General features: G+C 38.9%; 2 protein-coding genes across 4 annotated transcripts; both read left to right on the plus strand.

The window, feature by feature from the left end:
• Positions 1-326: 326 nt before the first annotated feature.
• Positions 327-12,033, plus strand: LOC135627058 (uncharacterized protein Os08g0359500-like). 3 transcript variants are annotated; one of them, XM_065133010.1, is made up of 6 exons: positions 327-427; positions 1,718-1,904; positions 1,993-2,143; positions 4,649-4,686; positions 4,771-4,831; positions 11,618-12,033. In XM_065133010.1, the coding sequence occupies exons 1-6, from the start codon at positions 423-425 to the stop codon at positions 11,707-11,709; spliced, it is 534 nt and encodes a 177-aa protein (XP_064989082.1). In that variant the 5' UTR covers positions 327-422; the 3' UTR covers positions 11,710-12,033. The 3 variants fall into 3 exon arrangements, with proteins under 3 accessions (XP_064989082.1, XP_064989083.1, XP_064989081.1); XM_065133011.1 differs by having other exon boundaries at positions 11,627-12,033; XM_065133009.1 differs by lacking the exon at positions 11,618-12,033 and adding an exon at positions 9,347-10,061.
• Positions 11,802-15,118, plus strand: LOC103972776 (reticulon-like protein B2). The gene is made up of 6 exons (XM_009387131.3): positions 11,802-11,940; positions 12,647-13,042; positions 13,149-13,329; positions 13,437-13,578; positions 14,570-14,639; positions 14,724-15,118. Exons 2-6 carry the CDS (start codon positions 12,946-12,948, stop codon positions 14,885-14,887), a joined length of 654 nt encoding a protein of 217 aa, XP_009385406.2. The 5' UTR covers positions 11,802-11,940; positions 12,647-12,945; the 3' UTR covers positions 14,888-15,118.
• Positions 15,119-15,354: the final 236 nt, after the last annotated feature.

The following is a 15,354-nucleotide window of genomic DNA, read 5'->3' on the forward strand; positions in this document are numbered from 1 at the left end:
AGCGAGACTCATTTGTAAATAATCAAATTACATAGTTTTTCTCCAAAGGCAAAAGTTAGAAAAACACTTTAGGTTAGCTTGTCTTCGTCATGTTTAAGAACAAATTAATCTTAATATCAGTGACCAGACTGTACCATTCACCATTTAGAGAATATCCCTCTTTATATAATTATATAAAGTAATATAGTTAACTTTGTTGAATCCAAATCTGATTATTGTAAGGTTCTAAATCAAAACTCAGTGTTGGTGCAATAACCCAACACGTGGTAAGCACGTGTTGCCAAGCCAATTTAAGCCCCTTTGAAGTCTCGCTCGCTTACAGCAGACGCGCATTTAGGACGTCGTCCTCGTCGCCGCCGCAGGCCGGCCCCGTCTCGTCTGAGAATTGCGCCGGAGAAAGAAAGAGAGAGGGTTATTTAGATATGAGGTATGCATTTGTTTTCCTTCGAGCGAAACGTGTCTTCGCCACTTTAGAATTTCCTTTTCTTTCTCTTTCTCGGATTTCCGCTCCGGCGGAGGTACACTGACCACGCCGACACCGACACGAATCCAGACTCTGACACATGTAGTTCCGGTGGCCGGAAAATACCCCGGTGCTGCCGACGCAGGAACTTCGAACCTTGGTCTACTATTCGCTTATTTCTTCCCAATTCTGCTTTAGTGACAGTTGTTGGTATGATATAATATCACGAGACACTATTGTGAACTTAATCTGTTGGTTTCTTGAATCCATAATAGGATGTTCGTTGTAGTGCGGATGGCACTAGGAACATGTGGTAGATTGGAATATTGCATAAAAAGATCGATTTTTTAGTAGTTTTATTGGTTAGTTAATTGGTCACATTTCTTCATGGAAAGTGTGACACGCAACTTTATTTTCCTGTGATGATTCCGTAAGGCTGTACCAAAATGGTTCCGACACCTATTGTTTGGCTCTTGAAATCATCGAGAACAAGTTCGACATGCCACAGCTACATGACTATTCACAACTGACGGAATTGTTTGTTCAAAAGCTGGCGTTACAGCAATGCAACAAACCAGTTCCAAAAACGTCCCATTTATCTGGTGTTCCAGGAAACACATGTTTGTGGCTTTTATAGGTTTTTAATACATGGTTATTGGCTTTATTAGTATATAAACGAATAAACACTGTCTCATCTATTAGTTTAAGCTGTTAGATGATTTGACAGATTAAAAATCCAACATGATATTGGCATTGGATGTCTGTGTCCGAGTCTCCACATCGTCATACCAAACCCTTAAATGAATTATGAATCTCCTCTAATAACCAGCGAAATCAAGAAAACTCCTCATCTCTAGAGGATTTCTTGGAAGTTTTCCATTCTAGAAACTATATTTTTCCTCCCAATTTAATTCAGAGTTTCATGTGTTGGGCTGTGACCATTTTGCCAACCCACTTATGAGTTAGAGGGTTATAATATTAATGAATAAATTGTGGTTCATCTGTCAGTTTAAGCTTGTGGATGATTTGGCATAGGCTAAAAGTTTAACAGCTTGATTTTAAAATTGGGATGAACATGTTTGTATATATTATTTACTTGCCTGTGCTCGTTGATGGTGTGATTTCTAGCAATAGATATATATTATTTTGTATGGTGTATAAGGTTGTACCTCTGTGATTTAAGAGCCTCATGCACCTTTATGGTTATTTATCTTTTAATAAGTTGTCTGACATATTATTTGCTACTTTTCTCAGTCGTCATCCTGAAGTCAAATGGGCTCAGAGGCTTGACAAAATTTACATCACTGTTCAATTGCCCGATGCAAAAGATGCAAAAGTTAATCTGGAACCTGATGGCATTTTCACATTTTCGGCCACTGCCGGTGCTGGAAATAGCACTTATGAGTTAAAAATGGATCTTTATGATAAAGTAAATAAGGAGGTATGGTTTTATTATCAATCATGAACTGATTTGTCATATTTTTTTGTTCCTAGTCGTTTATTCTTCCTTAAACAATGCCATCCACTAGGCAAGCAAAATAAATGTTGGTGTCAGATCTATCTTCTGTGTGGTAGAAAAAGCAGAGAAAGGATGGTGGAAAAAGCTTCTGCGTGGTGATGGAAAGGCTCCTCACTATGTCAAAGTTGATTGGGATAAGTGGGTAGACGAAGATGCTAATGGTACACCTCCTTATTGTTTATACCGTTTCTTATAGTTGCATGAAGAGGATGGATATCACATGATGCACATCATTTATGTGCTTATACTAACTCTAAATGAACACACAAATATTCATAATGGGGAACTGTGACCTGAAGTAGTATTTTTGGTATTATAGTCAAATAATAGTCTCTAGCAAATCCACAGCCAATATGAGAATCAAACTAGAGTTTCTGTTGCTAGTATATACATTTTTCAAACTTCTGAGCATGCTCACATTATGCCTCGTGCCAGGGCCCTTTGTTAGTGCTTATGTGGATTGACTAGGTGGGCCATACATTTTGGATTAGGTATTGTGCTGTGAGACTTCTGCAAAGTGCATATCTTGAAACGTCGAGAAGCATAATGGACAATATCTGCTCTGTTGGACAACCAAACAAACCAATTTTTATCATTACCACCATTCATACATATGGATTTTGTTGCAATATTAAGTGTCTAATCTGAGCCCAAATCATGTATTTGGTAAATGCTTTGCAACTTACATTTAACAATTTTATGCATTTTGGGCATTTCATATTGATGTTGTGCATTTGGGTGATATAGTCTGGCTTAGAAGCTGACCCAGGAGTATCTAGTACTCGCCGGATGTGGGTCTACTGGATAACTAGACACAAGTCCATGCATCTCGAGAGTTAAGTAGATACATCTCTGTTATATGCTGTGTTCTATAACTAGAGTTAACTGAGACGAGGAAAATGATACGAGTAAGATGAGGTGGTCAAGGCAGAGAAAAAGAGGAATGAGTTAGGAGATATGGGCGTTACCCTCATCTTTCAGTGATGAGGTGATTGGAGACCGACAAGGGCTTCATTGGGACCCTTTACTACATCAAAGCAGTGATTTCAATAGGCGTTCGGGCGAGGCGAGGCCCGAGCGCCTCGCTTCAAAGAGGCGCCGCCTGGGCGCTTTGGGCGAGCGCCTGGGTTAAACCAGGCGACATAACCAGATTTTTTAGGTCTGGTTGGTCTCTGGTGCTTTAGTTGGTTCAATCGAACCAACTAAATCATCGATATTAGGCTTCCTCTCGCGATTTCCGCGACTTCCCCAACCCTAACACTCGCGATTTTGCCGTCGAGATTTCTTCTCCGCTATCGCTTGCCGCTACCACTATCACTGCTCGCTGCTACTGTCGCTACTCGCCGCTGCCACAATCGCTGCTCGCCGACTGCTCGCCGCTGCCACAATCGTTTCTCGTCGCTGCTGTCGTCGCTCGCTGCTGCTGTCGCCGCTCTCGTTGTCGCTCGCCGCACTCGCTACCGCTTGCAGCTCCCGCTCCCACTCCCACTGTCGCTCGTCGCTCCTGCTGTCGCCGCCTCTCCCGCTCCAGCTACGGCTGTCGCCTGCTACCGCTGCCGTTGCCTCAGCAGCCTCGGTCTTCTCACTATACTGTTAATAGTATATTAATAGTATACTACTAACTATATACTAATAATAGTATTTTTATTTATTAGATTAATAATATATTATTTCGATTATAATACTATTAATTTTTATTTATTTAATAGTATATTTTTTATTTAAAAAAATAAAAAATACTATTATGATTTATTTATTTATTGTGATTTTGTACCCGATTTTCTTAATTTAATGATATTTTTTATTTAAATAATTATATTTATTAATTATATTATATATTTTTATATTTTAGCGTCTCGTTTCGCTCGGGCAAGCGCCTAACGCCTCGGGAATTTTTGGACCTTAGCGCATTTTGGCGTCTAGCGCTTTTTAAATCACTGCATCAAAAACATCTGGCAGGAATGAATTGACATGTTAGAAACTTTTTTGTATTAATGATTTTTCATAGTAGATACTTAGAAACTTGCTTTCATCTTCATAAGTATATATACACATTTCTAATTTCTTCCTTGTGTTCTTCAAGGATACTTGAGGTATGATTTGCATACATATGTAGATGCTGTTACTTGAGAAACCATTATACATAATTTATTATTTTTATAAACTAATGATAGGTGAAAAAAAGCACTATACAATTTATATTAATGCTATTTTTATGCTATATTGCGCCCTTCTTATTTAGCATTTGCCATATACTCTTCTATCTTGTATTCGACCTGGCTTTGTGGAATATATACTATGTATCAATCACATTGCCTTTTCATATGAGCACTGCATATTGACTCATTCAGACATTAAATAGATTTTTTTGGACTTGCATCTTTTTAGAATTAATTATGTCCGAAGAACTAAAGAACCTTGAGAATCATCATATTGCAGATAAATAACTCATAATATTAAGAACAAGAGTAGGCCGTTTATACTCAAGACATGCTTGGAGAGTGACTTGCAGGGGATTTAGAACCTTTAATGATTCAGTTTGTTCAATTCTATGGATCAAATTTAATCTTTTATGCATATATTTGGTGGTAAAATTGATTCCATGATTTTGCATTTTGTACACCATTTGCAAGTACTAAAATCTGTGTTTTTTTTCACTTTATCAGGTCCTGGTGATTTGGACTTGGGAGGGATGGATTTCTCAGTAATGACCACTTCAGTATACCCTTCTTCCTACTAATTTTTCGTTTATCAATTAATTTATGTTATACATGTATCTCATGTGCAGAATTTTGGTAATATGGGAGGTGATGCTATGGATGATGATTTTGAAGATAGTGACGATGAAGGTAAATTGATTACAACCTCATATTTATTAAGTTAACCTTGTATGTTTGGATACTTTTTAGCCTTGGACTTCTAATATATAGTAGTTCTGATGCTTGTATATACAACTAAAATCCTTGTAGGCTTCATAATGGCATCATTATGAACGCATTTGCTCATATATTCACATGAATGATCTCCATTAGAAGTATTAATAGTTTGATAGTTTACTGGTTTATTAGCCTATACTTCCTTGACCTACATATCATCCATCTGAAGTTTGGTATTTTGCATATACAGATCTTGATTTCAGATCTTCAAATTCAAGCTCACAAAATTATATCTATGTGATAGAAAACTTGCTCTCTTGATGTGGTTTATGCATGGATCTTCTGTAATTAGAAGGATCTGTTTTATGTAGACTAACATAAAATTCACCGATGAAGATTAGTTACCCATGGAAACACTCGATATTGCATCAAGAATTGAACAATTTTGTCAAAATTGGGATCATATTGCAAATCATAGAAGGCCTTGAGCTAGATCAAATCATAACTCAAGAAACCTTATTTTCTGTGAAGTTAATTAATATGTCAAGAAACAAATATCATAATTTACTTAATTTAGATTTCTTGCTTAAAAAATGTCAATATAATTAATTAAGATTTAACAAATAATAAAATTATTGAATTTTAACTGTCTCTGTCCTTAAAAAATATATAATATTATTCTGACATTAAATGTTTTACTGGTGATCTTTTCAAATTTCTTGTAAGTTTATTATCACAAATTACTTAGTTCAAAATATAGGAAATATCTCAATAATTCATAGAAAACAACTGTCTAATACAAGAATAAATGATTAAGTTGGATATTACCAAACCTATGAGTTGTTTAGTTGACAAAACTGATCTATTTGTTATGATCATGAATTGTTTAAGGCCATTTTAATTTAGATTGTAAAATCAAGATCATTGAATCATAAGATCTTGTGCTAGTGAATATTGTCTAAACTTTGCTTGACTTTAAATTGATAGATAATTCCCTCAAATAATGTTGTTACTGTAAATAATTCCCTCAAATATTGTTAATACTGAAAACTTAAGAGTTGGTATAATTAATAAGTTTTTGTAAGGTCAACGAAAATCGTTGATAAAAGAAAATAACTGGTAGATACTCGAAAACTCATAAAAAAGCATGGTTAGTACAACAACCTAAAAATAATACATTAAACATTTTTGTTATATGTTTTGCAAAAATATTCACCCCTTAGGATTTTCAATTGCTACGGACAAGTACATGGATTTGCAATGTGGCATTGTAGAGATTTTTGTCCTTTATTGTATAGATGGACAAGTCATCTGGGTTACATTAATCCATGTCATGTGGTTTGATGTTGGTGGTTGAATTTGTGTTGACCTGCTTGACTTGGTTCGAGTTCGATCAATATAAAAATTTTGGTCTTACCCAACGTCTTGATCTCTCGAAGAGGTATTGATCCCAAGGTGTGCTTTTTGCACAAAGATCGGCATTGGAAGGGCTTCTCAATAGATCTCTTTGACGTTCAAATTAGGCTCTCAAAGTGGGATTAGAATGTAAACAAAAAAAAGAGAGTCTGACCTTGGTAATCCTATTCATCTTCGTCTTTTATAGTCGGTTCTCTCCTAGATGCTTGCGGTTAGGAATAGTATTTTGCAAAACAGAAAATATTTAGATAATATTTTTTGTTTGGCTTCTACTGACATGGTAGAGCCATTAGTTGAGACCTTTTATCATTAATAGGTGATGTGATTGTCATGTGTTGAGCAACAGATTAAGATGGATATTTCCCATATCGATTGTCCCTTGAAATTGTATTGGGGGGTGTTTCTGAATGGGTGCTAAAATATAATTTAGACACACTCGCTTTTGGTGGACTCGTGAGTGTTAAAGGTTGCTTTCATAGTTTGGGTGTCTTAGAGGGATCATTATGGTTGGCCTGAAGGCATCTCAGTCAGTCCTCGATGCTCCTCCCGAAGAGGTCCTTGATGCTCAGTCCTAAAAAGATGCATCGGATGGTCCACGATGCTTAGCTTGAGGAGGGCACATAAGGTGATCCATGATGCTTAGCCCGATGTGGGTGCATTGGATAATCCATGATGCTTAACCTGAGAAGGACGCATCGGGTAATAAAAAATACTTAGCCCGAGGATGGCCTATTGGGTGATCTATGATGACCTCAAGGAGGGTGCATCGGACGATCTGTGATGCTTAGCTCAAAGAGAGCATATCGAGTGATCCATTATGGTTATTGCCTAAGGAGAGCATTGAGCAATCCGCTTTGCTTAGCCCGAGGAGGGTGCAACGGGCAATTTGTGATGTGTAGCCTGAAGAGGGCATATCGAGTAATCCATTTTGCTTAGCCTAAGGAGAGCATCGGGCAATCCGCTTTGCTTAGCCCGAGGAGGGTGTATTGGGTGGTCTACCATGCTTAGCTGGAGGAAGATGTTTAGCTCAATGAGGGCACATCAGATAAATCACGATGCAAATGAGGGCACATTGGGTGGTCTGTGATGCTTACTTGAGGAAGGCACATTGAGTAATCCATGGTGTTTAGCCTAAGGTGGCTGCATTGGGTGGTCCTTGATACTCGATCCTCGGAGGACACATCGGATGATCTATGATACTTAGCTCGAGGAGGGCACATCAGGTGGTGATGCTTAGCATAAGGACACACAAGGTGATCCATAGTGTTTAATATGAGAAGGGCCCATAAGGTGATCTAGGATGCTTAGCTTGACTAGGGCGCATTGGGTGATCATGATTCTTAGCCCGAGGAGGGTGCATCGGATGATCTGTGATGCTTTGCTCAAGGAGGGCATATCAGATGATTCACAATGCTTAACCCAGCAGGGCACATCGAGTGATCTTCTTTGGGATTTGATTTGGCAGGTGGGTCAAATGTCATCGCACGTGTTGGTCAACCTTCTTGGTAAGCGAGAATTGGGTGAGTGAGAATCCTTGAATGGGAAATATCTTAGTGGGAAATTGAGGACATAAAAGGTGAAAAGATGTTTGATGCTGATGCCCTATAAAGGGCCTTTTTTGGGGCGGAAGAGGCCTCACTCTAAGGCTTCTTGAGTCCATAGCCTCCTAGCTTGCAGCCCCTTAGTCCTTTTAAAGCACTCCTTTTTTTCTCGGATGAAGGAAATGGCCTTTTCCACCTCTTTCGAGTCTCGATCCCTTGATGATTGAAAGATCTATCTTTCAAAGAAGGGAGGCTATACTAAATTGGATCAAGATGCAATTGTCCTTTAGTTATCTTTCTATGGGAATTTCTTCGTATAATTCAAAAGCCAGTGAAATCTCTCTTTATCATTAGGGTCTATATATGAGATAGAGAGAGGGAAAGGTTCAATTTTTGTGTCCTCACTTAATTTGTTGTATCTTCCATTTGTGTGCTTTTTCTAAGCTGTGTAGACTCTACTGAGGATTTATGCATTTGAGACTATATATTGTTGTTTTAAAAGCCTTTTATGCACGAGGGTCTTCATCCATGGATTTGAAGTCTAGGTTTTGAAAATGGTGGCGTGCCTTTAACTCAAGGGATCATGAGGTTTAGATCACGGTCGAGGGTGTTGAAGTCCTATCCTTGGATAGCCTAACGTCGAGGTTAGGGAGGGTGTCATCTTCTTCAGATGGGACATCAGTTGAAGAAGGGCTCGATGCTTCGTTTGGTAGTGATCCTCTCCTCTTCCTTAGTTATCAAACAAAGAGTCGAAGATCGATTGATCGATGTTAACCTAAGCCCAGGTCCTTGGGGTACGTCTTTGTGTTTCGTTCCTTTTCATTTTAGCATTATTTTCCTAATGTTTGACTTGACACCTCGTTGCATGAATGGATCTCACGAAGCTAAAGCGAAAGGTGGTTGCCTCGATAGCTCTTGCTTCCATGCGAATTCCATCGAGGAGTTCGATTGTCTTAGCTTTGTTGACAACTTCAATGACCTGGGTGCTAGAGAGGAGTGTGCCAGTCGAGGCATCGATTGAGGTCAAGTCGTCCTGAAAGCATGGGGTGGTGATGAAGGGAGGATATTTAGCCTCCACGTTGAGGTGGCATCGGACAGTGCTACCCGGACACCCCAGTGCCTAAGGCAGGATCAACGTCAAAAAGATCGTGGCATCAATACATGCATGACTTGTGCAAATGCAAATTGGCACCTTTCGTTGCCCTCCAGGCGTCGAACTTGCTTGACCTGATGGAAGGAGAACCCTTGAAGGCACGATGGTACTCGTTAAAGGCATCTGATGCGATATGGAAGGATGGGCACTTAGTCAGCTAATACCTCCGAGGGGTTCTCATCCCTCCTCTAGCCAAGGAGGTTGACACATTGCCCTTCGAGGTGATGATCGAAGAGGTGACTAAACATGTTGTGGTGGTAAGTTCTTCCAATTTGCTAAGTTCCCTGTTGGGTTTTTCACCTCAGTATTCTAACATGTTTCTTCTGGTGCAGCATAACCACTATTTGATGGGGATTATTGATCGGTTTTGTGACTCAGGGAGCATCGTCTCCTTCCTAAGTGAGGAGAAGGATAAGCTTGAGGTTGAGGAAAGAGCGGGCCGATCCATGAATAATTGTGAAGCTGAAGGCAAAGCCTGTCAATCGGGAAACAAGGTTGATCGAGGAACAATAGTGCATTGATGCCCTTGCTGAGAAGAATGGCTGACAAGCGAACCAATTGAATATGATCCGGGAGCACAACTGTCAGATGCAAGATTAGTTGCTAAAGCTTCAAGGAGAAATCAATATGCAAAAGACAAAGATATTTGATCTAATGAAGCAACTTCAGGTTGAGAAAGCATTGGCTCAGAAGCTAGCAATTGAGACGGTTGCAGCCTATAAGGAGTCGGAGGGATTGCCTTCTTCGAGTGGGGGATGCATCCTTCAAGTGTGGATATCTCCTGCTATCACCCAAACAAAAACCAAGTATCTTGACCTCCAAGTTGAAGAAAATCCTTGCATTGACTTGCCGAAGGACAAGTTGGTGTCAATGGAGACCCACATCGACTTCAACGATAACTCAACGTCCCTATTGGATGAAGGCGTCGGTGCCTCTGGAATAGAAGTTGTCAACATATTTATAACCCCTTAAATCTCCTTGTCCTTTCGTTTTTGTGGGTCGGAATCTAATGAATCACTTTTGAATCTTGTGTAAGGACCTGACTTGTATAATGTAAAAAAATTTCAAAGTATCAATGAAGAATTTTTTGCTATATCATGTGTTTTGCTCGAAATACAAGTTAGGGATAAAATTTTCTAAGGTTCGATATATGTCAAGTTCGAGGGAGTGTTGTTCCTTTGGTTGTTTCGAGTTTTCATCTCGAATGACTTTAATGACCCTTTAAGGCCCTTCCTAGTTCAATGCTAGTTTTCCCCTTAAGTGAGTCTGATCCTTGACTTTAACTTTTCAAAGGACAAATCACCTAAGTCGATGCCTTGCTGACGAACACCTCAATTATTTAGTTTTGTTAGAGCTCTCTTGTACTTTAACATATGTTTCCTTGTCCTCACCAATGGGGTTTAGGTTTGTGCGAAGTCCCTCTTCGAAGAAAGGTTGTTTCCTCAAAGCCCTCTATTTGAGGTGTTGAAAAAATGACTTTAGGAGGTAAGATTGTCTCAGTACCATAGGCTAGGCTAAAGGGGATTCTTTCGAGGGAGATTCTCCCGATGCGGTCTTTGGCGTAGTCTAGGAAGCCCACAAGATACTAAGTAGTTCATTGACACATATCCCCTTTGCATCAACGACACGCTTTGTGAAGTGACCTGGTTCTGGTATCTCACGTTAGTGAGCCTATTGGTTTGAGGATGGGTCATCGAATTGAACTTCTAGAGTATGACATAGCTCATGGGGTTTTGAACCTTGTAGTAATGTTCTTCTACACAAAACTCTCCACCTATGATTCTATAGAGGCTAGTGGCTTGGCTTTCACCCACTTGGTGAATTGGTCGACCTTACATTGAGAATTCTGCATTGAAAAGGGTTGAGGAGGTCTATTTCCCATCGGACAAAGGCTAGGTGCAGTCTATCGGGCTTAGAGGAATCATTTGTTGATGTTGGATTCCGGAAAATCTCTGGCATTGGTCGCCCATGGCATCCTTCTTCAACTTACTAATAATATCCTTGTCGCAAAATCCCTTTTGCAGCACTTTGAATGCTATGACATCGGTTCACCCATCAATATGCTCTCTGCGTAGCCCCTCATGTACCTCAGCCAGGACCCTCTCAGCTTCCTAAGTGCCTTTCTGCTTTTCTCCACTTCTCATCACTTTGTTAAATGAAAAAAAAAAAGATAATATAAAAGTTGGGAAAATTAGGTAAAAAAGAGAAATACATAAGTAACCTGATTCTCTTCACTTCTCACCAAATGTCTCCGGTTCAGGAGCAAAACAAGAGATCTCGGAAAGAACTGATTTTTCTCCAATCTTTCCACTTCTCTCCTGCTCTCTTATTATGTTCTCTTGTCCCTGGCTTTCTCTATTAAAACAGGCTGTTAACATCACCCTAACAATGATCACAGTTAAATCAGGTTAAGAAGTCCCTTTTCCATTTGGAATACTTTTCTTGTGAGGAAGAAGTAGGTTCTGGAAATATAAAGTTTATGATTTCTTTGATAATATTCATCCCTGAAATTTCTGCAGCTAAACTTGCTTAATTAGCTCAGTTCGCAGATTCATTGTTTGCCATTCCAAGTAGATTCTAGTTGCTACTTTAACCATGTAGATATATTGTTTATATATGATCTGGTACTGATTTCCTGTGTTATCATAGAGCAAGCAGAAATTGTGCAAAAAATTGGAGAAGTGGAGAAGACTGAGGAAATCTCGACAGATGCAAAATCAGAAGCACCTGCAAGCACTTGAAACAGTCCTACCATCAAGCATTGCTTGCCGTGTTCCATTTGTGGTTGAGGGAGGTTCAGTAATCACGAACTTAACATTTCCTTGGTGCATGTGCGGTTGTTTGATTGTTCTGCTGAGAATCATCATATATATTTATCGTATTATTGATGCTCCTATTTATAGGAAAGACTGCTTGAAATGCATTCTTGTTGTGCACATTACGCAAAGTCCAGATTCGATACCTGATCTGAGGTACTTATTTATGCTTGAACTAGGCCATGGAACAACTGCTTATAAGAATAATGTTTCTGGTTATAAATGAATAATATCTCATGTTTCCATGTACTTCTTAGGTTTTCTTATAAGAAAATTAATGAAGCAGTTGTCAAAGGTTAAAGAATTTAAAATCTATCCAATAAATTCTTACTCTTACATTATTTGTTTTTGGTGATGTTGTAGTAAGTCTACTAAGCAAAGGTTGAACTATCAAAATTTCATTTGTTGGATTTTAATATTTAATGTATTAATTTGATGATGAGATATTATAATTGATTATCATATTTTATTTTTAATTGGTAAAAATTTTGATTATCGAAACATCAAATCGGTTTCAGACAGTTTCAGGCAGTCTAGTTTCAGTTCCGATTTAATTCACCTGTTTTGATTGATAAAAAAGAAAAAAAAATACTCTATCGAACTCAAGTCAATGTAAAGTATTAATCACCACAACAGAGAATTTATTAATGTTTAAATATTTAACTGGTTTAGAATCTTCTATTTCAATTTCGATTCGGATCCTCCGGATCGATTCAGTTCGGTTCTGGTTCGAACCGAACAGTGATCACCCCTAACATTGAAGCGTCGTTTGCTTCCGTTTACAAGTCCTTAATCTGAAACTTAGGCACAACATAGTCCTATAAGAATGTGATTCCTTTCTCACCCTCTTTTCCCTCGCAAGCTCATGTGTCATCAGGTTTCTTCGCTCCGAGCCAGATGATGGCATAGCTGCTGAAGTAGAGAAGGTGTTGCACTCGAAACAGGTGGAGACACCAGCTCTTCCCGTTCCTCTGTTCCTGTGGCCGAAGCAATCCATGATTCCTCCCACAGTCCCACTCCCAGAAATCTCACCTGAAAGTTATTCCTTTTCCCTCGTTCCCAACACTTTGGCAGTAAGATTAGAATCCAAATGTTCTTGATAAGGACCCGCATCGCCATGCCCGGCCATCAGCAGCAGCCGTCGAAGCACACGTGGAAGACATGCCGCGGATCATTTACGATTCTGATTCCAACGAGCAGCCCAAATCCACTACCAGGCGAAGAAGACCCCTTCACGATCTTCTTGGCGGAGAAAAAGGTTAGTGATCTTATGAATCGATCGACGATGTGTTCGTTGTGGCATTCTGCATTAGCAACCCTAAAGCATAACGGATGTTTGATGTTATGTCTGCGTGGGGTTGTAGTTGCTGACATCTTGCTGTGGAGGAACAAGTACTTGTCGGCAGGAGTCCTCGCCGGGGCCACAGTCATCTGGTTCCTGTTTGAGGTGGCTGAGTACCATTTCCTCACGCTGCTGTGCCACATCTCCATCACAACCATGCTCGTCGTGTTCATCTGGTCGAATGTTGCAGCTCTGATGGACCGGTATTCTTCCGTATCTGTGTTTATTGATGTTAAGAAAATATTCATGTGTGAGATTAATAACTTCAGCTTTTGGGTTGCATTCCAAACTCCTCTTTTTGATCTTGTAGATATCCTCCAAGAATCCCCAAGGTCATTTTATCAGAGGATGCTTTTAGGAAATTCTCATTGTCCTTCCATGCCAAACTTACTAGAGGCATCTCCGTCCTCCATGACATTGCAAGCGGAAAAGATCTCAAGCTGTTTCTCTTGGTACATGAACTCTTTACTACCTTCTTTTTCTAACTATGTATATATGTAAGCATTCTATACAACCTACACCCTGCATATCAAGTTCTAATGACCAATCATTTTTCTAGATCTTGTGTGATCTTGTAATATTGCAATAATTAAAGCTTATAAATATATTTAATTATTTTTCAATAACTCAAACTTTTTAAGATTTTGTCATAATATTCAAAATTTTTATCATGATATTAGAGCAGGTTGTGAATCCAAATATTGTATCTATCGTTTTTTATTTTCACATGATATTTAATCAATACTTGTGTAATGTCCTTTCACTTGGGTTTTATTTTAGCGCCTAGCTTAGCTTGCATGTATGTGAGTGGGAATGTTGAAACTTATAAATGTTTTTGGGATTATTGGTCATCTGCAGATCCTTGTCAAAAACAGTCCAAGATTTTAAAAAAATATCAACAAAACATTTAGCGATATACCAAGGAGGGTTTGTCTTGTTGTTTAACACTTGATGATATATCTGGCCCATTTGTAATAACTCCTAGGATTATCAAAGTTGTTTGTGAGTTCAAATCCTATATTTGTCAATCTCTAATTTCACTCGATAGCTAATCAATATTTGTGGAGCGCTCCTTTTCTTTAATTGGCTTACAACTAGTTGTATATGTCCCTCTTTATTTTTACTTAACACATCAAATGATATCTACCCCTCTCTATTTTCATCCAGTGTCACAATGCTTTCCTTTCTGAACACCTTACAAATATAAGAGGTCCATTCATAGCAGCTTAAGCTCTCCTTGCCCCTCTCCTTCATACCTTGGTTTGGTTCACGCATCAATAAGATTACAGGCAGCCCAATAGGACAAGAAATATTTCCAACAACGTTTAGCAAAAGCTGAGGAGGATTCGTCTCCTGGTTTGACACCTTAACCAGCATGTCTATATCTGAATCAATTTCAACTCTCTCCATTCCTTCAAGTCTTATACTGCTTTCCTTCTGCAGGCAATTGCATCGCTTTGGGTGGTTTCCATAGTGGGAAGCTGCTGCAGCTCCTTGAGCCTCTTATATCTTGGTAAGCATCACACAGAGAGAACAAAGCATTACACTGATCAACTCCTCCATCTCCTGCAATGATGATGCATTTGCCTGGTTCCAGGTCTTCTGTGCATCCACACGCTGCCAGCGCTGTACGAGCGGTACGAGGACGAAGTCAATCATCTGGCTGTGAGAGGAAGCCATGACCTCCATACATTCTACAGGAAGCTGGACTCTACAGTCCTCAACAGGATCCCGAGAGGCCCTATCAAGAAGATGAGATGATCTGCTGCTGGACTGCAAACCATCTGGTTGAAGATATGTGGCCATGAACATGATGTCGAAGATTCCATTTACTGATTGAATTCCAGTGTAGCATCCAATTCAAAAAAGCATAAAGAACAAGATTTGGTGGTTGAATTAAAATGTGATACTATGAATCTGTGAGTTCATTGTTTTCATGTATGTATAATGTGAACAACATGTGTATATGAATAAAACACTAAAATTGTTCAATCACGTATGTTCTTATTCTATCATTTATTCTCCAATCAATCTTTTTGCCCTTACAATTCATTTACATGCTAATCGTTGAGTGGGAAAGTAGAGAACTAGGTAGAATTTTCTCTTTCAAATGAGACTCACATCATATATTAAGGATTAAATTTATATCTATGAATTAAATTCTTTGAAGAAAAAATTTAAGCAAATGTATAATAACACGAAAGAATGGGGAAAGTTTAATCAAATAA

Source organism: Musa acuminata, chromosome BXJ2-11, assembly GCF_036884655.1.
Source record: "Musa acuminata AAA Group cultivar baxijiao chromosome BXJ2-11, Cavendish_Baxijiao_AAA, whole genome shotgun sequence".
NCBI lineage: Eukaryota > Viridiplantae > Streptophyta > Magnoliopsida > Zingiberales > Musaceae > Musa > Musa acuminata.

Bases quoted from the DNA above. Each gene is read 5' to 3' on its own strand.
- LOC135627058 (XM_065133009.1), top strand. The intron at 1,905-1,992 runs GTATGGTTTTAT...GCCATCCACTAG, and splicing joins ATGATAAAGTAAATAAGGAG to GCAAGCAAAATAAATGTTGG. The intron at 4,832-9,346 runs GTAAATTGATTA...TTTGTGACTCAG, and splicing joins TGAAGATAGTGACGATGAAG to GGAGCATCGTCTCCTTCCTA.
- LOC103972776 (XM_009387131.3), top strand. From the start codon at position 12,946: ATGCCGCGGATCATTTACGATTCTGATTCCAACGAGCAGCCCAAATCC. The intron at 13,043-13,148 runs GTTAGTGATCTT...GTGGGGTTGTAG, and splicing joins TCTTCTTGGCGGAGAAAAAG to TTGCTGACATCTTGCTGTGG. The intron at 14,640-14,723 runs GTAAGCATCACA...GCCTGGTTCCAG, and splicing joins CTTGAGCCTCTTATATCTTG to GTCTTCTGTGCATCCACACG.